Source organism: Aythya ferina, assembly GCF_964211825.1.
Source record: "Aythya ferina genome assembly, chromosome: Z".
NCBI classification, from domain to species: Eukaryota; Metazoa; Chordata; class Aves; order Anseriformes; family Anatidae; genus Aythya; species Aythya ferina.
The window spans coordinates 84,809,919-84,826,492 of NC_140299.1; the positions used below are offsets into that span (position 1 = coordinate 84,809,919).

Here is a 16,574-nt window from a genome sequence, read left to right on the forward strand (position 1 = left end):
ATCCCAGTGATGGAGACTGCACAGCCTCTTGCATCATTTTGCACCAGTGTGTGTTCCCATTAGCAGTACAGCTCCCTGAAACAGGGGCAGACAGCAAAGGGTAGAGAAGCTGATCTGCCTTTGAGCAGGTAACTTTCAAGAGCTCCTCTTCCTTATGTATCAAACAAAGCAAACCAAGCAATTTGGAGTCCTGTGTGGACTCTTTCTCATACCCTTCCTCTTCTTTCTCCATGTACATTATGTCTAGCCATACTAATCCTCCCATAAGTGTCTGTCATTCTTATATGGTAATTAACATAGAATAACAAACTTGTACACTCTGAGCAGATTTGATTTGGAACATGTTGATATATTTGGCACCAGAAACTGGGTCACTGATTATATCCTGTCTACACATCTGGTACTTGCTCACTTTCTGCCACCATGCCAGGAACACAGGTGCTAGAAATTGAACACTATTGCTCTGTACTTATGAGTCTGTACGGCATTTGGTACACAATGTCTAAAACTTAGTTTTCATCTTTTGATAGTTCTATTAAGTAGAATTTTTGCTTTTTAAGGTTGTGTCTTTTCTCTACAACCCCCCAAAAGGAAAGAAATCTTCCAAACAGATCTGTCCACAGGCAGAGAAAGAAACCAAGAATTTAATCATAATGCTTGTGCATGGCTTTCAGACTGACATCTGTACATTAAGAATATGTAAAAATACCAATTTCATGCTCTGACAACTTATTCTGCATTGATGGGGGATAATGCCATAGGAATGCCAAATGTCGAAGCATTATACAATGCAAAGCATTCACACACTGTCTCACGGGTCATCACTAGTGGTTCCTTAAGAGAAATTTTTTAGGAAAAAAAAAAAAAAAAAAAAAAAAAAAAAAAAAAAGAAAAGAGAGAGAGAGAGAGAGAGAAACAGTGACCAGGAGCTGCCAAAATAAAATGGAAATCATGAAGTTGGAGTGAAAAACTATTGGCAGTGCAGCATCAAGTCTTTGAACACAGAGCCTTTTCTGGCTCTGATTTGTCCCCTCATTTCTGTCAAAAGAGGAAATTCACATGTATTCATTTCAGAAGCTGCAGATAAACCCAAAATGGTTTTACTCAAAATACCTACATCTTCTTAACTCCTTAACACTGTTTTAAACAATCTGCTTTTGAGCATCTGGAATATTCTGAAGAGTAAGCTTTTCTCTTAAGAACAGGACCCTTATAGCAGGGGGCAGCAGAAATGCTGTTTTCTAGTGGGTGGCTGATCCACGAACAAGCAAAACAGGTGAACAGCAGTCTCTTTGTTTGCTTGGCCTTTGTATCCTTTGCTACAACAGCAGAGGAAGTCAGAGAGCCAGGTGAGGGAACAAGACCTGCCCTCCCAATGCCCCGATGCCTCTTTTGTGTGCTCCTGCATGCACTGCCATGCTACAGCCAGGACTGATCACGCAGGGGCAGCAGGGCACCGTACTGCCCAACAGGAGGAAAAACAACATTCCTGTCTCCCCACGGCTCCTGTGCAAGCCCTGGTGTTCTGCAAATGGCAAAGATTCTGCAGTGCTGACAGTGCTGCATGTACCAGGCAGATGGGGGTCCCATGTGAGTTCCACAAAGAGCCTCAGCTCTCCATTACAGCAGAATTTTTATTTATTATTTTTTTCCCTCTGAAAATGCTGAACATTCTTATTTGCTTGTACTGGGAGATAGGCAGAACACCATTGCAATTATTTTGTTCATTCAGTGAGAAAATTAGAATGATTTAGGAAAGGAAATATTTTCTCTCAGAAGATTCAATATGTTGTGAAAGTGATTCTGTCCTGCAGAAGCCAATGTCCACGCAACTGCACTAAGGAACATCCAGCACTTGGTTTTGGAGCACGGGTATTTATTTGTACTGCCAGAGGAAGTAGGTGGGCATGGTGTGAAGCACAGCGAAGAGACACACGGGTCATGACAGCGCATAGAGCCCCTTGGTGCCTAAGCTGCTTGCCCATCTCTCCACAGATAAACTATGCTGCAACCCATACTCAGCACGTCCTTTCCTTTTTTTCCTCTGTCCTCCTCTGCTTCCCAGATGCTTTCCATTCCCTGTTCTCCCCTGGTCCTCTGCCCCTCCACCCCTCTCACTCTGGCTTCTCCCTTTTGTCAGCCCTGGTGGGTTCTGCCTGACTTCGCTGAGCCCCTCCTCCCCCCTCCCCGGTCCATGTGCCCCCACGTGCTCTCTGGTCCTCCACTAACTAGCACAGATGAAACTGTAATTAACAAGCCATGAGGCACTGTAGAGCTAGCTCCAAGGAGCTAAATAATTACAGTCCCTCCCCTCTCCCGCTGTTCTGTTTGAAACTGCAAAGTGAAGCACTGGGAAGAGGAGGAGCAGACCAGGTGGTGGGTGGGAATTTAATTAACTTCTGAAGTGCTCCTGCTCCTGCTGCACTCAGATGAGGACAATGATGGGCTACAGATCAGGAAGTTGCACAGGTCCAAATGCAACGTCTTGACAAACTTCCATGTGGGCTGTACCCAGAAGGCCCAATCCAGCCACACATGGAACCATGCAGACTTTTTGTACTGTCCTGAAGACTTCTTACATGGGATCCGACCAGGACAGGCCACGGAACACCCTGTCAGGGTTCAACATCTATGATTTTCACACCATTTCAGTGCAAAGTCTTTTGAGCATGATGTTCTGTGCTCTGTGCAATGCATCTTTCTGTTGCTGGAGGCAGCAGACTGGAGGCAAGGTGTGAAAATAGTAGCAATAGCAACAGCGAACATCTGTGACCTCTTTCATCTGTTAGTTGTTCTTCTTTCTCTTGTTTTCCTCCTCTTTCCTCTTCCTCCCATCTTCCTTGCTGAATGTTTTCTGAACCATTTAAATGCTTCTGCAGTTCCAGCCACCACCGGATTCTGTGACAGGCCCATGCAGACTCTGCTGGCTGCTCCTGCCTGGCCCAGTGAACTGCTCCCAACTCTGAAGCAAGTCCATGTATGAACATCAGGGGGGATGACTGGTTCACCACCTCAAAATGTATATATTCTACTAGACAGAAAAAAATGGAGTTCACAGGTCCATCCAACACAAATCAATCAATGAATCAATCAATTTATCAAACACCAGATACATCTGCTGGATGAAAACAGCATGGTTGTCAGGAAACAGCATATGCTGGGAAACATCTTCCATCAGCACAGGTAACCAGAAACAAATACACCCCTTCACATTCAGTGTGTCTAGGTAAAAGTAACATTCATTAGGTTTGCAAAATTAAGCTCTTAAAAACCAACATGTGACTGCCTGTGCACATTTAACTTAACCTCTTTGCATGGCTGCTTTCTTCAGTTGCACTCTCACATTTTTCTGGACTGGACGAAACCTCACAAAAAGATTTTTAACATGGCCAAGGCTCATGTAACTTTCTTCAGCAATGCTCTTAGACAGACCAACTCTTTCTGTCTGTGACAAAGGGATTTCATATCAAGAAACAGCTCTTGGGGGCCGGTTCACCTCACAGGACTGACATCTAACAAAGTTACAAGCAACAGAAAACAGCATCCTAACATGAACACCTTAATAATGAATAGCATTATTGAGTCTAATTCTGAATTCCTTCATGCTGTTTCCTAAAACACTTGGAAAAATAGTTTAAAAAGAACTACATGAAAATAATCGCTTGTTTTCTCAGGGTCTATTTTGGCAGCTCTCGGCTCCAGTGGCAGAGCACTTCAGGCTTCCTGGGAGGTTACGAGGAGTGTAGAGGCTGAAGGTGCAGAGGTGTCGTCGTCTCCGGTGAGCAAGCAGCGAGGCTTGCACAAAGCCACTTGCACAATGCTGCACATTCTTGGGTGCCACCTACTGGCATTTGAACTGTACATTGCCAGTGTACGCATGTAGAAAATTTCCCTTTCTCCCTCTTCCTTATTAAGCACTTACAGCTTGTGGTGTAATAACAACCAGATTCCTGCAGTCTGGGGGACTCAGGGGGACCTGAAGTGTCTCCAAGCAATTGGAAATGCTGCAGATTCTTCTCTGACACCAGCACTGATTTCCTCTGGAATGCCTCATTTCTGCTTCCTTGGAGTGTACAGCCACTTGACCACTCACTGAAAGGCAGGCAGGTGGGAGAGGAAGGAGGGTGCAGGGGCGCAGGTGTGTAAGGCAGCAGTGTAGGGTTGAGAGAATGGCTGCTCCCTTTCCTGTGCATCCAGTGACTTCTGGGAGAGTCCAGGCACATCACAGCAGGAAGACAGTAAAACACCACCACTCCCTGCTGCAGGACAGTGTCAGGGATGCCAACAGCCTGGAGAGCACAGCACTGCCATTTCAAAAAATGCCTGGAGCAAGCAATCAGCTACAGCAGACCATTTCATATAGGAGGGAGACAGGGCTGTTTTCAAACCTGACATCCTCTGAAGCTTTGCAGCCCCTTTCTGGGTTGTAGGGAGACATTTCCTTCTACCTGTAGCAGCTTTGAAAGCTTCAGGTTGTGGGTTCTGGAAGTGGGGGAAAAGAGGAGAGAAGCCAGAGCACGGCAGAATGCTGAGCACAGATGTCTCACAGCATCAGCAACTGGATGAAAAGGGAAAGCCACTACTGTTCTTCCAGTTGTCTATGAGTATCAGAGCCTGAGCCTTTGTGCTGAGGTCCTCTCATCTGTTGTGCAAGCAAGTGCCTGGCACACAAAAGGGGATGGGTTGTTTGGAGGAGGAAGTGAGAAATTTGGACCTGGGCTCAGGTGCAATGTAGGTGGAGTTTATCATTAATCCTGAGAAACTGCACCTGGGGCGCAATAACCCCAAGCAGAGCTACAGGCTGGGAGAGGAATGGTTGGAGAGCTGCCAGGCAGAGAAGGACCTGGGAGTGATGGTGGATAGTCGGCTGAATATGAGCCAGCAGTGTGCTCAGGTGGCCAAGAAGGCCAACGGCATCCTGGCTTGTATCAGGAACAGCGTGACCAGCAGGGCTAGGGAGGTGATCGTCCCCCTGTACTCAGCTCTGGTGAGGCCGCACCTCGAGTACTGTGTTCAGTTTTGGGCCCCTCGCTACAAGAAGGACATGGAGGTGCTTGAGCGGGTGCAGAGAAGGGCGACGAAGCTGGTGAGGGGCCTGGAGAACAAGTCCTACGAGGAGCGGCTGAGGGAGCTGGGCTTGTTCAGCCTGGAGAAGAGGAGGCTCAGGGGCGACCTTATCGCTCTCTACAGGTACCTCAAGGGAGGCTGTAGCGAGGTGGGGGTTGGTTTGTTCTCCCACGTGCTTGGTGACAGGACGAGGGGGAATGGGCTAAAGTTGCACCAGGGGAGTTTTAGGTTAGATGTTAGGAAGAACTTCTTTACTGAAAGGGTTGTGAGGCATTGGAACAGGCTGCCCAGGGAAGTGGTGGAGTCACCATCCCTGGAAGTCTTTAAAAGACGTTTAGATGTAGAGCTTAGGGATATGGTTTAGTGGGGACTGTTAGCGTTAGGTCAGAGGTTGGACTCGATGATCTTGAGGTCTCTTCCAACCTAGAAATTCTGTGATTCTGTGATTCTGTAAACAACAGTAGAGGCAGGACTCATTTCGCGTGAGAGAGAAATGGGTGAAAATGCCAGTGCCTGAGGATCACACATAAACCCCACTGCATTTAATGAAAGCAACTCCATCTGCTTCTCTGCAACAGCAATGCACCCTGTGGCATGTCTGTTCAACAGAGCCATGTTACTTCCCAACCAAAAGCATTTAACACACTATGACCAACAAGCACTGGTGAAGGCGGTTTCTTCAAGGAGAAATAAATGACATGAAGGCAAACATGTGGCTTTGCTTTTCTGATAATATATGAAGGCCAAACCAGAAGTTTAGTGCTACACAACCATTGTGCTTCTGTGCTCTCCTACAGCAGTGACTGTTCTCAAGTCAAGCTCAGTAAAAGCCATTCAGGCTCCTGATGACCACGCCTGCACTTTTCTGGACTAGAGAAGCTGTGCTGCTAGAGCTGGAGAAGACAGTAACTCCCCCTGAGTGAGGCTAACAGCGAATGCTATTTACATGCATCTGGTGGAAAAATTCGTACCAGCTTCCTCGTGCCTCTACACCAACGCACACTGGTGCAATATAAGCCATACCAAGACAAGTGTCCAGCACAAGGTGGTCATACACAGGGGCATATGGCCCAGATGGGTTTCAGTGACCTGATAGGGAGGAGAAGAACTGGCTACTGGTAGGCTTATTGAAGAGGCTGTCCTTCAGAAAGGCTGTGTACTGATGCTGCCAGCTCCCTCGGTGTCCCTGGGGCAGCTGTGCGGCACTGTAGGGCAGTGGAGTCCACGCAGCCACACAGGGTGTGTCAGAAGCAGCCACTTACTTTCCATAGTGACAGGCCTCAAAAGAAACTTCCTTTTAAGGTCAAATATAGCAAGAATAATTTCTTGCAAGCACGAAATGCCCCTGTAGCCTGTGCTAAACCCAAATTCTCTAACCTTTCTGCTTCTCTTTCTAGAAATATGTAATTCTGCTTCCTGGAAATAATCTGGGAAGTTACCTGACCAAGGACCTTTCTGCAAACAAACACTGTTTTATTACATTGTTTTAATATAATAATGTAATATTAGACACTGGCCAATCAGTCAGTGCCCACACCAGTGCCACAGCCAGGACCAGGGCAGCCAAGGGGCTGCCCCAGCCTGGACATCAGGCATCTCCCTGGGGACTTGGCTACAGTGTTGAGGATGAGCTTTGGGCAGTGGCCAATTGCTGGCTGGCTCGAGGCGCGTGTCTGAGGGTCTCTAATCAATTGTATGACAGATTCAGTGTGTGAACAGCACCTGGGGCTATGGGGAAAGTATATGTAGTGGTGAAAAAGGGCAAAAAACATCTCCTGTTCAAGAGCCATCGGGAGTCTGTCTCCTGGTTTCAGTTAGGATAGAATTTATTTTCCTCCTAGTAGCTGGTAGGGTGCTATGTTTTGGCTTAGGATGAGAAGAGTGCTAATAACACGTTGATGTTTTAATTGTCGCAGAGCAGTGCTTACACCAAGCCAAGGATGTTTCAGCTTCTCACTCTGTCCTGCCAGCAGGCAGGTTGGGGGTGCAGCAGGAGCTGGGAGGGGACAGACCCAGGACAGGTGACCCAAACTGGCCGAAGGGGTATTCCATACCGTCTGGAGTAATGCTAAACAATTATATGGGGGGCTAGCTGGGGTGGGAGGGCTGGCTGCTCGGGGTTAGGCTGGGCATCAGTCAGCGGGTGGTGAGCAATTGCATTGTGCATCACTTGTTTCATTGACATTATTATTATAAGTACTATAATCATCATTATTGTTATTATTATTGTTGTTATTATTATATTTCTGTCTTACTAAACTGTCTTTATCTCAACTCACGGGCTTCACTTTCCCATTTCTCTCCTCCGTCCCAGAGAGGGAGGGGAGAGGGTGAGCGAACGGCTGTGTGGTGTTTAGCTGCTGGCCAGGTTAAACCACAACAGCGTCTTGCATCCCTTCAGTGCCCTTTGGGCCTTGACAGTCACCAAATATTTTCCAATTCTATTTCATCCTTTAACCATATTAACAGCCGTTGTTTTACAATGATTAATTAAATGATACATTTAAGAAGGTTTTGTAATACGCAGAGGCAGTAAAACAGTTATCCTTTTGAAGGGTGTCATGATCAGATTGTATTTCTACAGTCTACAGTAACCTGTTGCATGTATCAGGTGCCACAGTTGTGTTTCTAACTCTTTCCAGGGTCCGCTGACTTGCAGCCAGAAGAAAAAACCTTCATACTTGCAGGTCATTTTCTGTTCATTTTTTTTTTCTTTATTGACCTTAAAGCTTAGATGATCAGAGAATCAGATCATTTTGCCCTTCAGGAGGCACTTTTCCTGCCAGCACATGTATGCCTTTACTAATGTTCCCAGGGGCAAAATGCAGGTGGTAATTACATGCCAGTAATGTTGAAAACAGAGTACAAGAAGTGTATTAAGAAAGCCCCTAAAGTCTTAAAGGCCTATAAAAAATGAAAACAGAAACGAAAGCTCCATGCTCAGCAGAAGCAGAAATGCACACGCCAGCTTGTGCATGCCAGCCACCTGCTGGGGTCAGCAGTGCTTGCCCCTGCCCAAGTACACTCGTGGCTCTGAGGGGCTCCCAGATGGAGGAAATGCTCTGCAGCCGCAGGGGTGACCAAACCCCCCAAAGCAGCCCAGCAGCAGATCCAGCTGAGGGCTAATCTCTCCCTACATCCACGTCCTCCTTGCTGCTCTCTTTTCCCATTTCTAGGATGACCTGCATGGTGACAACTGGAACACAAGTCTTATGAGGAGCAGCTGAGGAAACTGGGGCTGTTTAGTCTGGAGAAGAGGAGGCTCAGGGCAGACCTTGTTGTTCTCCACAGCTAGCTGAAAGGAAGCTGTGGGGAGCTGGGGGTGACCCTCTTCTCACAGGTAACTTGTGATTGGACTAGAGGGAATGTCCTCAAGTTGTACAAGGGGAGGTTTAGGTTGGAAATTGGGAGGCATTTCTTATCAGAACGAGTAGTCAGGCATTGGGATGGGTTGCCCAGGGAGGTGGTGGAGTCCCTGTCCCTGGGAGTATTTCAGGAGAAGTTGGACCTGGCGCTTAGGGACATGGTTTAGTGAGTGACATTGGTGGTAAGGGGATGGTTGGACCAGATGATCTTAGAGGTCTTTTCCAGCCTGAACGATTCCAAGATTCCATGAACTCGCTGCTACCTGCTGTGGCTAACTGCACCTGTTATACTAATGAAAGCGGAAGCATGCTGTGCAGGCTTAATGTGAGGCTTCTTTGCGATACTGAATCGCTTTCCTGGGTGAGGGTCTCTCCACTCACTGTGCGTGTCTTTGCACAGAGACCCCAGCCCCAGCCAGAGGAGCCTGGCCAAAGGTCACAGGGGCTGTGCACAGTGCTACAGCACCTGAGGGGATGCAGCTTGTCCCCCTCTGCTCTGCTCTTGTGAAACCCCACCTGGAGCCCTGCACTCAGCTCTGGGGCCCCCAGCACAAGGAGGACAGGGAAGTATTATGAGTCCACAGGAGGGCCACAGAGATGATGAAGGGCTGGAGAACCTCTCCTATAAAGACAGGCTGAGGGATTTGTGGTTGTTCATCCTAGAGAAGAGAAGGCTCTGGGAAGACCTTATAACAACTTTCCAATACCTAAAGAGGGCTAGAGAAAGGCGGGGGAGGGACTCCTTGTCAGGGTGTGTAGGGATAGGACAAGGGGTAATGGCTTTAAACTAAAAAAGGGTACATTTACAGTAGGTATAAGGAAGAAAATGCCCAGAGGACCTGTGGCTGCCCCATCCCTGGCAGTGCCCAAGGCCAGGCTGGATGGGGCTGGGGGCAGCCTGGGTTGGGGGGAGGGTTGGCACTGGGTAGTCTTTAAGGTCCCTTCCAACCCAAACCACTCTGTGATCCTATGAAGCTGAGGCCCCTGGTGCTGGCTGTGTCAGTGACAGGTAACTGACCACCTGTGAGTTATTTCTGCTGGCCCCAGGGGTCTCTGCTGTCAGCCGGTGCCTGTGTCTTTCCTGGCACTTGGCGTCACCCCATTGCCAAGCACAGCACGGCTTCAGCGCGGGGGCTCCCTGCGACACGGCACCCGCAGAAGATGAGCAGCTCTGGCCAACACCACTGCGACCCCTGTGGAAGTAGTTTCAGCCGAAAGCTGTGTGTGCTATTTCTCACGGTAATGACAGAAATTTAGAAACGTAACTTCCCCTTTCCTAAGCAGGTTTGCTTTGCCGAGGAAGAGGATGCAGGCAGCTGCAGGAAAGCCCGCAGAGCACTGAGGGATTGAGATACTGCTTGTGTGAAAATGCCTTGCCCTTCCTTTCCACTGCAAGAACCCGGACGAGAAATCAAATAATCACGAAGCACGTGGAAGTTTCTAGCAGGTTCCGGGGCAGGAACCTGGGCACCGCTGCGGGTTTCTGTCAGTGACTGTTGCGCCTGCAACGCCTCGTTTACAACAGGGGCAGCTTTGGGGCCGCACGTCAAGGCGTCGAATGCCTTAAAAGACTTTTATTAACGGGCTTTATCATTAGGGGTCTTCGGCAAGCCGCGCAGGGAGCCCTCCTGACGCACCCCTGAGACGGCGACGCCGCGCCCCTCCCTCCCCTCCCTCCCCTCCCTCCCTCAGCGGGCGCGGAGAGGGGCGGGGCCTGGCGCCTGGGTGGGCGGGGCCTGAGGGCGGGCGGGGCGGGGCCGGAAGCACGCGGCCGGCGGGCGGGGCGCGGCGCCCCCACTTCCGGCTCGTCGCGTCCCGGTGCGGCCGGCAGTGAGTACCCGGGCGGCCCCCGCCCCCCCCCCGCCCCCGTGTCCCGGGGTCCCCGCGGGGCGCGCAGGGCCCGGGCGCTGCCCGGTGCGTGCGGGCCCTGTCCCTGTCCCGGGCCCTGTCCCTGCCCCTGCCCCTGTCTCTTCGCGGCCCCGTCAGCGCCGCCGGGCCCCGGTGCGGGGGAGGCGGGCGGGGACCCGCGGTGCGGTGCCGGCTGTGTGGGGGCGGGGGGGAGGCGCTGCCACGGGGCTGGGCGCGGGTGGCCTGGCCGCGCGCTGTGCTGCTGCAGGTGCGGGAGGTGCTCGGCTGTGGCCTCCCGGAGCCTCGGCCTCGCCGCTGGAATGACTCGCGCTGTGCTGCAGGGACGGGAAGGGGACGTTTCGCCGGGCACAGAGCGAGGAGACGTGTGTTTATCTCGGCACTGAGGCAGAAGCCAGTCAGTTGCCCGCAGAAGAAACTGCCGACGAAGTTTGCCCCACATTAGCAGGCGTAGCCGTTAGATCAGCTTTTTGATGCTCTTTCCCTTTCCGTTGCCTCTGTGTAACTCGAGCAACAGGTACTCTCGGCCCTTCTCAGGGGTGATCAAAAGTATTCTGTATTCACAAAAAAAAAAAAAAGTATTCACAAAAGTGATCAAAATTATTGCTGTTGCTAATAATTTTGATCACTTACACCACGTGAAGAAGAGGTGTGCTACTTGTACACCACTTGTAGCCATTGAAATGAAAGATTTCATTTAACTGTATCTGAACATTTAAGTTCTTCAGCAATTTCATGTCAGTTGTACGTGTGCCATAACAGTCTAAAGTACTACCCAGTTTACCTATTAGAAATATGGCTAAATAGAAAATGCAAAAAAAAGTTCCAGTCTAGATGAAACTGTAAAGACTGTTGATGTCTGCTACCATTCTGATGTCTGAACTGGTAGATACGTGTGATTTTAGGATGTGTTTGGTAATTTCCTCAAAAGATTTCCGTTTTTATCATCGTTCCTGTCTGTAACAGGGAGGCTGATTATAGACATATGCCATATCTTTGCTCCCTAGGTGAGGAAATAACACATTTGTTGCTGTATTTTCAACACAGCCTTTGTCCTAGACATGTTAGATTTGATACCACTGCACAGATTAAGCAGAGAGCAAGTACACTAAGGGAATACTGGAATTCACTGATGGTGTTTGATGGGGATAGTGTGCTTGTCTGAAAAGCTGTTTTTGCAACACCAAATGATGGCATATTCTTCTTTTAGTGATTTTCATTGTTTGTTTCTAAAAAGTCTTGGTATTTGAAGTTAAGCAGAATGTATATTTGAAATGGCAAGAGGAAGAGGGAAGAAAGTTACTGTGTGAAAGTTTGCTGGAGTTGAACTAAGAGTAGCGAAAGGAATTAAGTTAAGCACTTGAGAGGAGGTGGTAGGGAGACACAAGATAGGTGGAAGCATTAGTGGCATGGGAAAGGCAGTCGCATCTTGCTGGCACACCTTGCTGGCACACAATCAAAGCACCTTCTGTGCTCCTGTTATGGCTCAGCGTTCCAAACAGCTTTGAAATTTTGGCTGAGGGAGTAGCTTCCTGCGCGCAGCTTTAAAGTTGCTTTGGAGCTTCTGATTAACTTGTTTCTGCTCCTTCTCCCTGCCTGCAAGTCAGCATCAACATTTCCCTTCTGACTTTGGCTGTACAGCTGCCAACTTTTGTTACTTTACAAAGTGAGGATTCTTGTTTGTTTGCTTGTTTTAATGAGTGAAACAAAATGTGCTGGCAAGCAGTCTTTGCAAATGTTTCAGGAAAATGCCCCCTATCCCCCAGGTATTTCCAGGTACAGAGTTTTTTCCGGGATGGCTAAAAGAAATTCAGATATCTGTTGTTTTCTTGTGGTTCGTTTGTTTGTTTTGTTCTGTTTTGTTTTTTACACTGGTAACCCTTTACTTGAAGTTCTGACTTAAGGCCTACCACAGGGGTGATCAGACACCTCTGAGGAAAGCTCTGCAGGGTGTTCAGGTAGCAGCAGGATTTTTGTTGATGAAAGGTCGGGGTTCTCCTGTGGCACAGGGCTGGAAGTTTTTTTTTTTGTTTCCTTGCTTTGTTTTTAAAAATTACAGCAGTCCAGTTCAAAAGAATGTGTTAGTGTGTTCTGCTCTCCGCAGTTTGTATTAACGATAACATTAGCTACTCCATGTGGGATTGATTTACTTTTTTAACAGTCAGGTATGAGGGATGTTTTTTTGTTACAGTCTAGCTGGCAGCAAAAATGTTTAGGCTATTGTCCATTGTAAGTAAAAGACTGCTTTATTTTGACAATCTGATAAACACCACAACTTTCTGTCAAGCTCCTTTTCTCTTTCCTGGAGGCAGTGCTTTTGTCTGCTTTGATTATGCTTGAGACATATTTCTCATGCTGTGGTAGAACACAGCTGTTGTCAGAATCCTACAACAGAGAAAGGCAGAAATAGGTATCTTCACACCATTTTCTGATGCTGATATTTGATGTTTCTTGTTTCTCAGTGGCCTGATGCACGTGCTGAGTGAGCAAGAGAAAGATCCCTTCATTGTTCCAATTCCTGCATGGACCTGAGAGGAAGAGGAGCCATCAACTGGTTTAAACTTCTGTAGTCTAGAGAGGATAGATCACAGTAAGTGTAGTTCAATGCTGCCTCTTCTTACTCTTGTTTTCATTATGAAGTGTCTATAAGTCAGATACATGGCTGTTCTTCGACACTTCAAATCCAAAAGTCGTGTTCAGATGTGTACTTTCAGCTCTGCCGTGTGGGTACTTTGTGTAACTTTATCTAGAAGGTGACAGGAGTCGAAGCAAAGAGTGCTTGAATTAAGTTGTCTTTTTGAGTATCTCTAAGATTGCAGTGTTTCAGAGAGATTCTTTGATTTCCTGCATTACTGAAAGTCTTTCTTCTCACTTCCTATAACTGCTAATTACTCTTGTAACTTTGCTTGATTAGAGCTGGATCTTCTTTTGTTCTTGTCCTGTGGACTGGAACAGGCCTAGCCCTATTTGAAAGGGTGATCCCACGTAACAATGAAAGGGTAGAGTTCTGATGCTGTTTGGATGTGATCTCAGCAAACAATTACCAAAGTGGCTTCCTTAGCTGTGCAGGTGAGATTGAAAAATGTATGCTGACCTACTTGAAGCCCAAGCAGAAGAGGGGAGAACATATGGGTTTTCCTTAAGAATTGCATTTTCCTGCTTTTGCTGCCATGTTTATGTTTGGGAAAGAAAGTGTTCCTCTTCACATTGACTTCTAATGTAACAAAAATACAGATGAATACAAATCTATCAGAGAGGAACTCCTGTGACGTGTTCACAGAAAGCTACTATAATAAGAGCCTTTAGGTTCTTTGAATACAGTCATCATGCAAATCACTTAAGTCCAGGACTAGCAAATCTAAATTTTTGTACTTTTATGTCTGTACACATACAGACAATAACCATACAGAAAACTTAAACAATAACATTCCACTTCAACAACCATAAAAGTGATCTGTGTCTGGCAGTTTTTCATGCCTACAAAGGCTGGTTGGCTTCTGTAGGACTATACGCAGAAAGACTTTCCAGAGAAAGTATTTTTTTTTTTTTCTTCTCCTTAATGTGTGATGTGGGCATGTAAATGAAATTATGTAGCCCATGAGTTAGACAAAGTAACTTCAGAATACCTTCAAATGTTAGGCCTGGCTCATGAGTATGTAGTGAACTCTCTATTTAGAAATACTTGCAGTTTGGTTAGGATCAGAGAATAGATGAAGTTGGAAGGAACTTCTTGGGATTGTCTAGTCCAACTGCCTTGACTCAAAGCAATGTGACTCAAAGCAATGTAACCTGGGGCAGTTTGCTCTGGGCCATGTACAGTTGGGTTTTGAATTTAGTCAAGGGTGGAGACTCCACAGCCCTTGTGAGCAACAGTTAAAAAGTTTTCTCTTACGTTTAAGTGGAATCTTCTGTATTGTAAATTGTGCCCATTGTCTCTTACCATGCTGTTGGACACTACTTGGAAGAATCTGGGTCGGTCTTCTTTAGTCCTCCATCAGGTCCTTATGTACATTAATAAGACTCTCTGAGCCTTCCATTCTCCAGTATGAACAGCCTCTCCTTGTTTGACAGATTCTTCTCTCCCTTAATCGTCTTAGTTGCTACACTCACTTCAACATGTCCATGTTTTTCTGCTGTGGGAGAGCCCAGAGCTGTACACAGGACTCCAGATGTGTTCTTGTGAGTGCTGAGTAGAGTGGAAGGGTCACAACATCATTGAATATCTCAGATTGGAAGGGGGCCACAAGGATCATGGAGTCCAGCTCCCGTCTCTACACAAGACCACCCAAAAATCACCTCCCTCCACTTGCTGTTGACATTCTTCAAGAGCCCAGCATGCTGTTTGTCACAAAAGTATTTTGACTTATGGTCAACTTATTCCACTCTCTGGTCCTTTTCTGTCATCTTGTTGTTGCAGTTGGCCCCAAGCCTCTATCCTTCCGAGGTGCCTGACTTTATATTTACCTTTGTTGAACTTCATGAGGATCCTCTCTGCCCATTTCTCCAGCACACTGAGGTAGCCCTGAGTGACAGTACAACCATCTGCTGCATCAACCACTCCTCAGTTTTGCATCGTCTGAAAACTTGCTGAGGGTGCACTTTGTCCATCATTCAGCTCTTATGGCTTATTTTTTTTAACAAGTGGTATTGCTATGTACAAAAAAAAAGGGGGGGAAATTGGGCCTTAATCATAGATCCACCAGAGAGGCCAGTAAAAGTTGTAGATAACTGTTTCGCAGCAGGGAGGAGAATAGAGATGTGGCTGATGTTGAGCTGGGCAGATACTGTTTGCAGGTGTGCCTTCCTCATGTGTAAGTGCATTGTAGCTGCATCTTTGTGGCATCATAACTCGGCTTGTAAGTCCTGATAGAACCATGTGACTTGTGCTCGTTCAGAGTACATCTGTATGCTTCTGTACCATCACACTAATAATTCTTGTCCTAGGGTTAAATAATGAAGTGCCAGGTCAGGTGACCTTGCAGCTCAGAGGTAGATGTTTCAAGTTGCTTCTATGAAATACCACTGAGTGTTGCTTCCCTGTTCTTTCAGGGAGTATGCATATATAAGATGTTGCTTAGTAATACAATTTGCAAAGTGTGCGGTATTAATACAGGTTGGTGGGACAATCAAGACTTGGATTTGTACAGTCATCTGTCTACCGATCCACACAGGAACCTTGTTTTTGAACCAAGGACAGAGAGGAGCTTTGGTGCCTGAGAATTTCCACAACTTTCAGAAGCCAAAGTAGTTGAGGTTAACATATTTGGTAAGGTTAAACAAAATGCACCCTTAAGTAGCTTCTGCTGTTAATTGTTTTGAGCATTGATTCTTGTAGCTGTTAATCTGCTCAGTCTTCCATATTGCAGAGCAGTATGACTGACCCTAGCAATTTCAGAAAGACCAAAGGTGTCATTTGAAACATGCCTTGGGATATACGTTCATGAGCATACTGAAATAACCTTTCATGTTTTTTGCAGATACAGACTATTCGTTTTCCAGAATGTTTTATGGATATGAAGACGCAGATGATACTGAAGTGTATGAAGATGATCTGTATCGTGAGGAGTCATCCAGTGAGCAGAGTGTCGACAGTGAGGTGGAATTCCATCTCTACAGCCAAATCCACTATTCCCAAAATCTTGGTGAAATCAGCACAGTGGAAGTGACTGAAGAAGGTGATGTTGCAGGAGTCAAAGGTCAGAGTTCAGCTCTAACTGAGACGCTGCATGAAGACAAGAACGTCATTGAATTGCCCGACGATGATGTTCAGGTTTCCAACGACTCTGAGGTCATTGTCTTGTCTGATACACCAGATGAAGAGAGTGTTTATGAAAGCAAGGCAAAGAAGTCAACAAGCTCTCTAGCTCAAGGTAAAATACACACTCATCTAGGATCTTCCACACCAAATCATGCCAAAGCTGCTGAATGTGATACACTGCATCCTGCTGGATCAGACACAGAAATTCCAAGGCAAAGGAAAGGTGTTAGGGAGAAGCTTGCCTCAGTTAGTTCTGTTGGAACTCATGCCATCCAAGAGGTGATGGTAATAGATGATAGCTCAAGTGATGAGGAGGAGAGCATGATATCTGAAAGTGATGATGTTGAGAGTTGGATGCTTTTGGGATGCACTGCAGATGACAAAGATGAAGATATAATTTTGAACCTTGAAGGCTGCGGAACTCCAGGCAACAAAGGTTAGTGCTTTTTTTAATCACTTGTTTAATGTTCTGTATGTGAAGGGATTTGTCTGCAGTGGTAACTGATCTTTTAAAAAAG

The 16,574-nt window shown here is 46.9% G+C and overlaps 1 protein-coding gene across 3 annotated transcripts in view; it reads left to right on the forward strand.

Annotated features, from left to right (window-relative positions):
• The first annotated feature begins 10,193 nt into the window (after positions 1–10,193).
• Positions 10,194–16,574, forward strand: part of ZCCHC7 (zinc finger CCHC-type containing 7) — a 116,368-nt gene continuing 109,987 nt past the window's right edge. The window contains exons 1-3 of one of the 3 annotated variants that reach the window (XM_084504260.1): positions 10,194–10,262; positions 12,761–12,888; positions 15,776–16,492. In XM_084504260.1, the coding sequence (XP_084360386.1) occupies positions 15,799–16,492 (694 nt within the window). In that variant the 5' untranslated portion in view covers positions 10,194–10,262; positions 12,761–12,888; positions 15,776–15,798. Of the gene's footprint in view, positions 10,263–10,452; positions 10,816–12,760; positions 12,889–15,775; positions 16,493–16,574 lie in introns of those variants that run through there. The other 2 variants (XM_084504261.1, XM_084504262.1) reach the window with 2 other exon arrangements.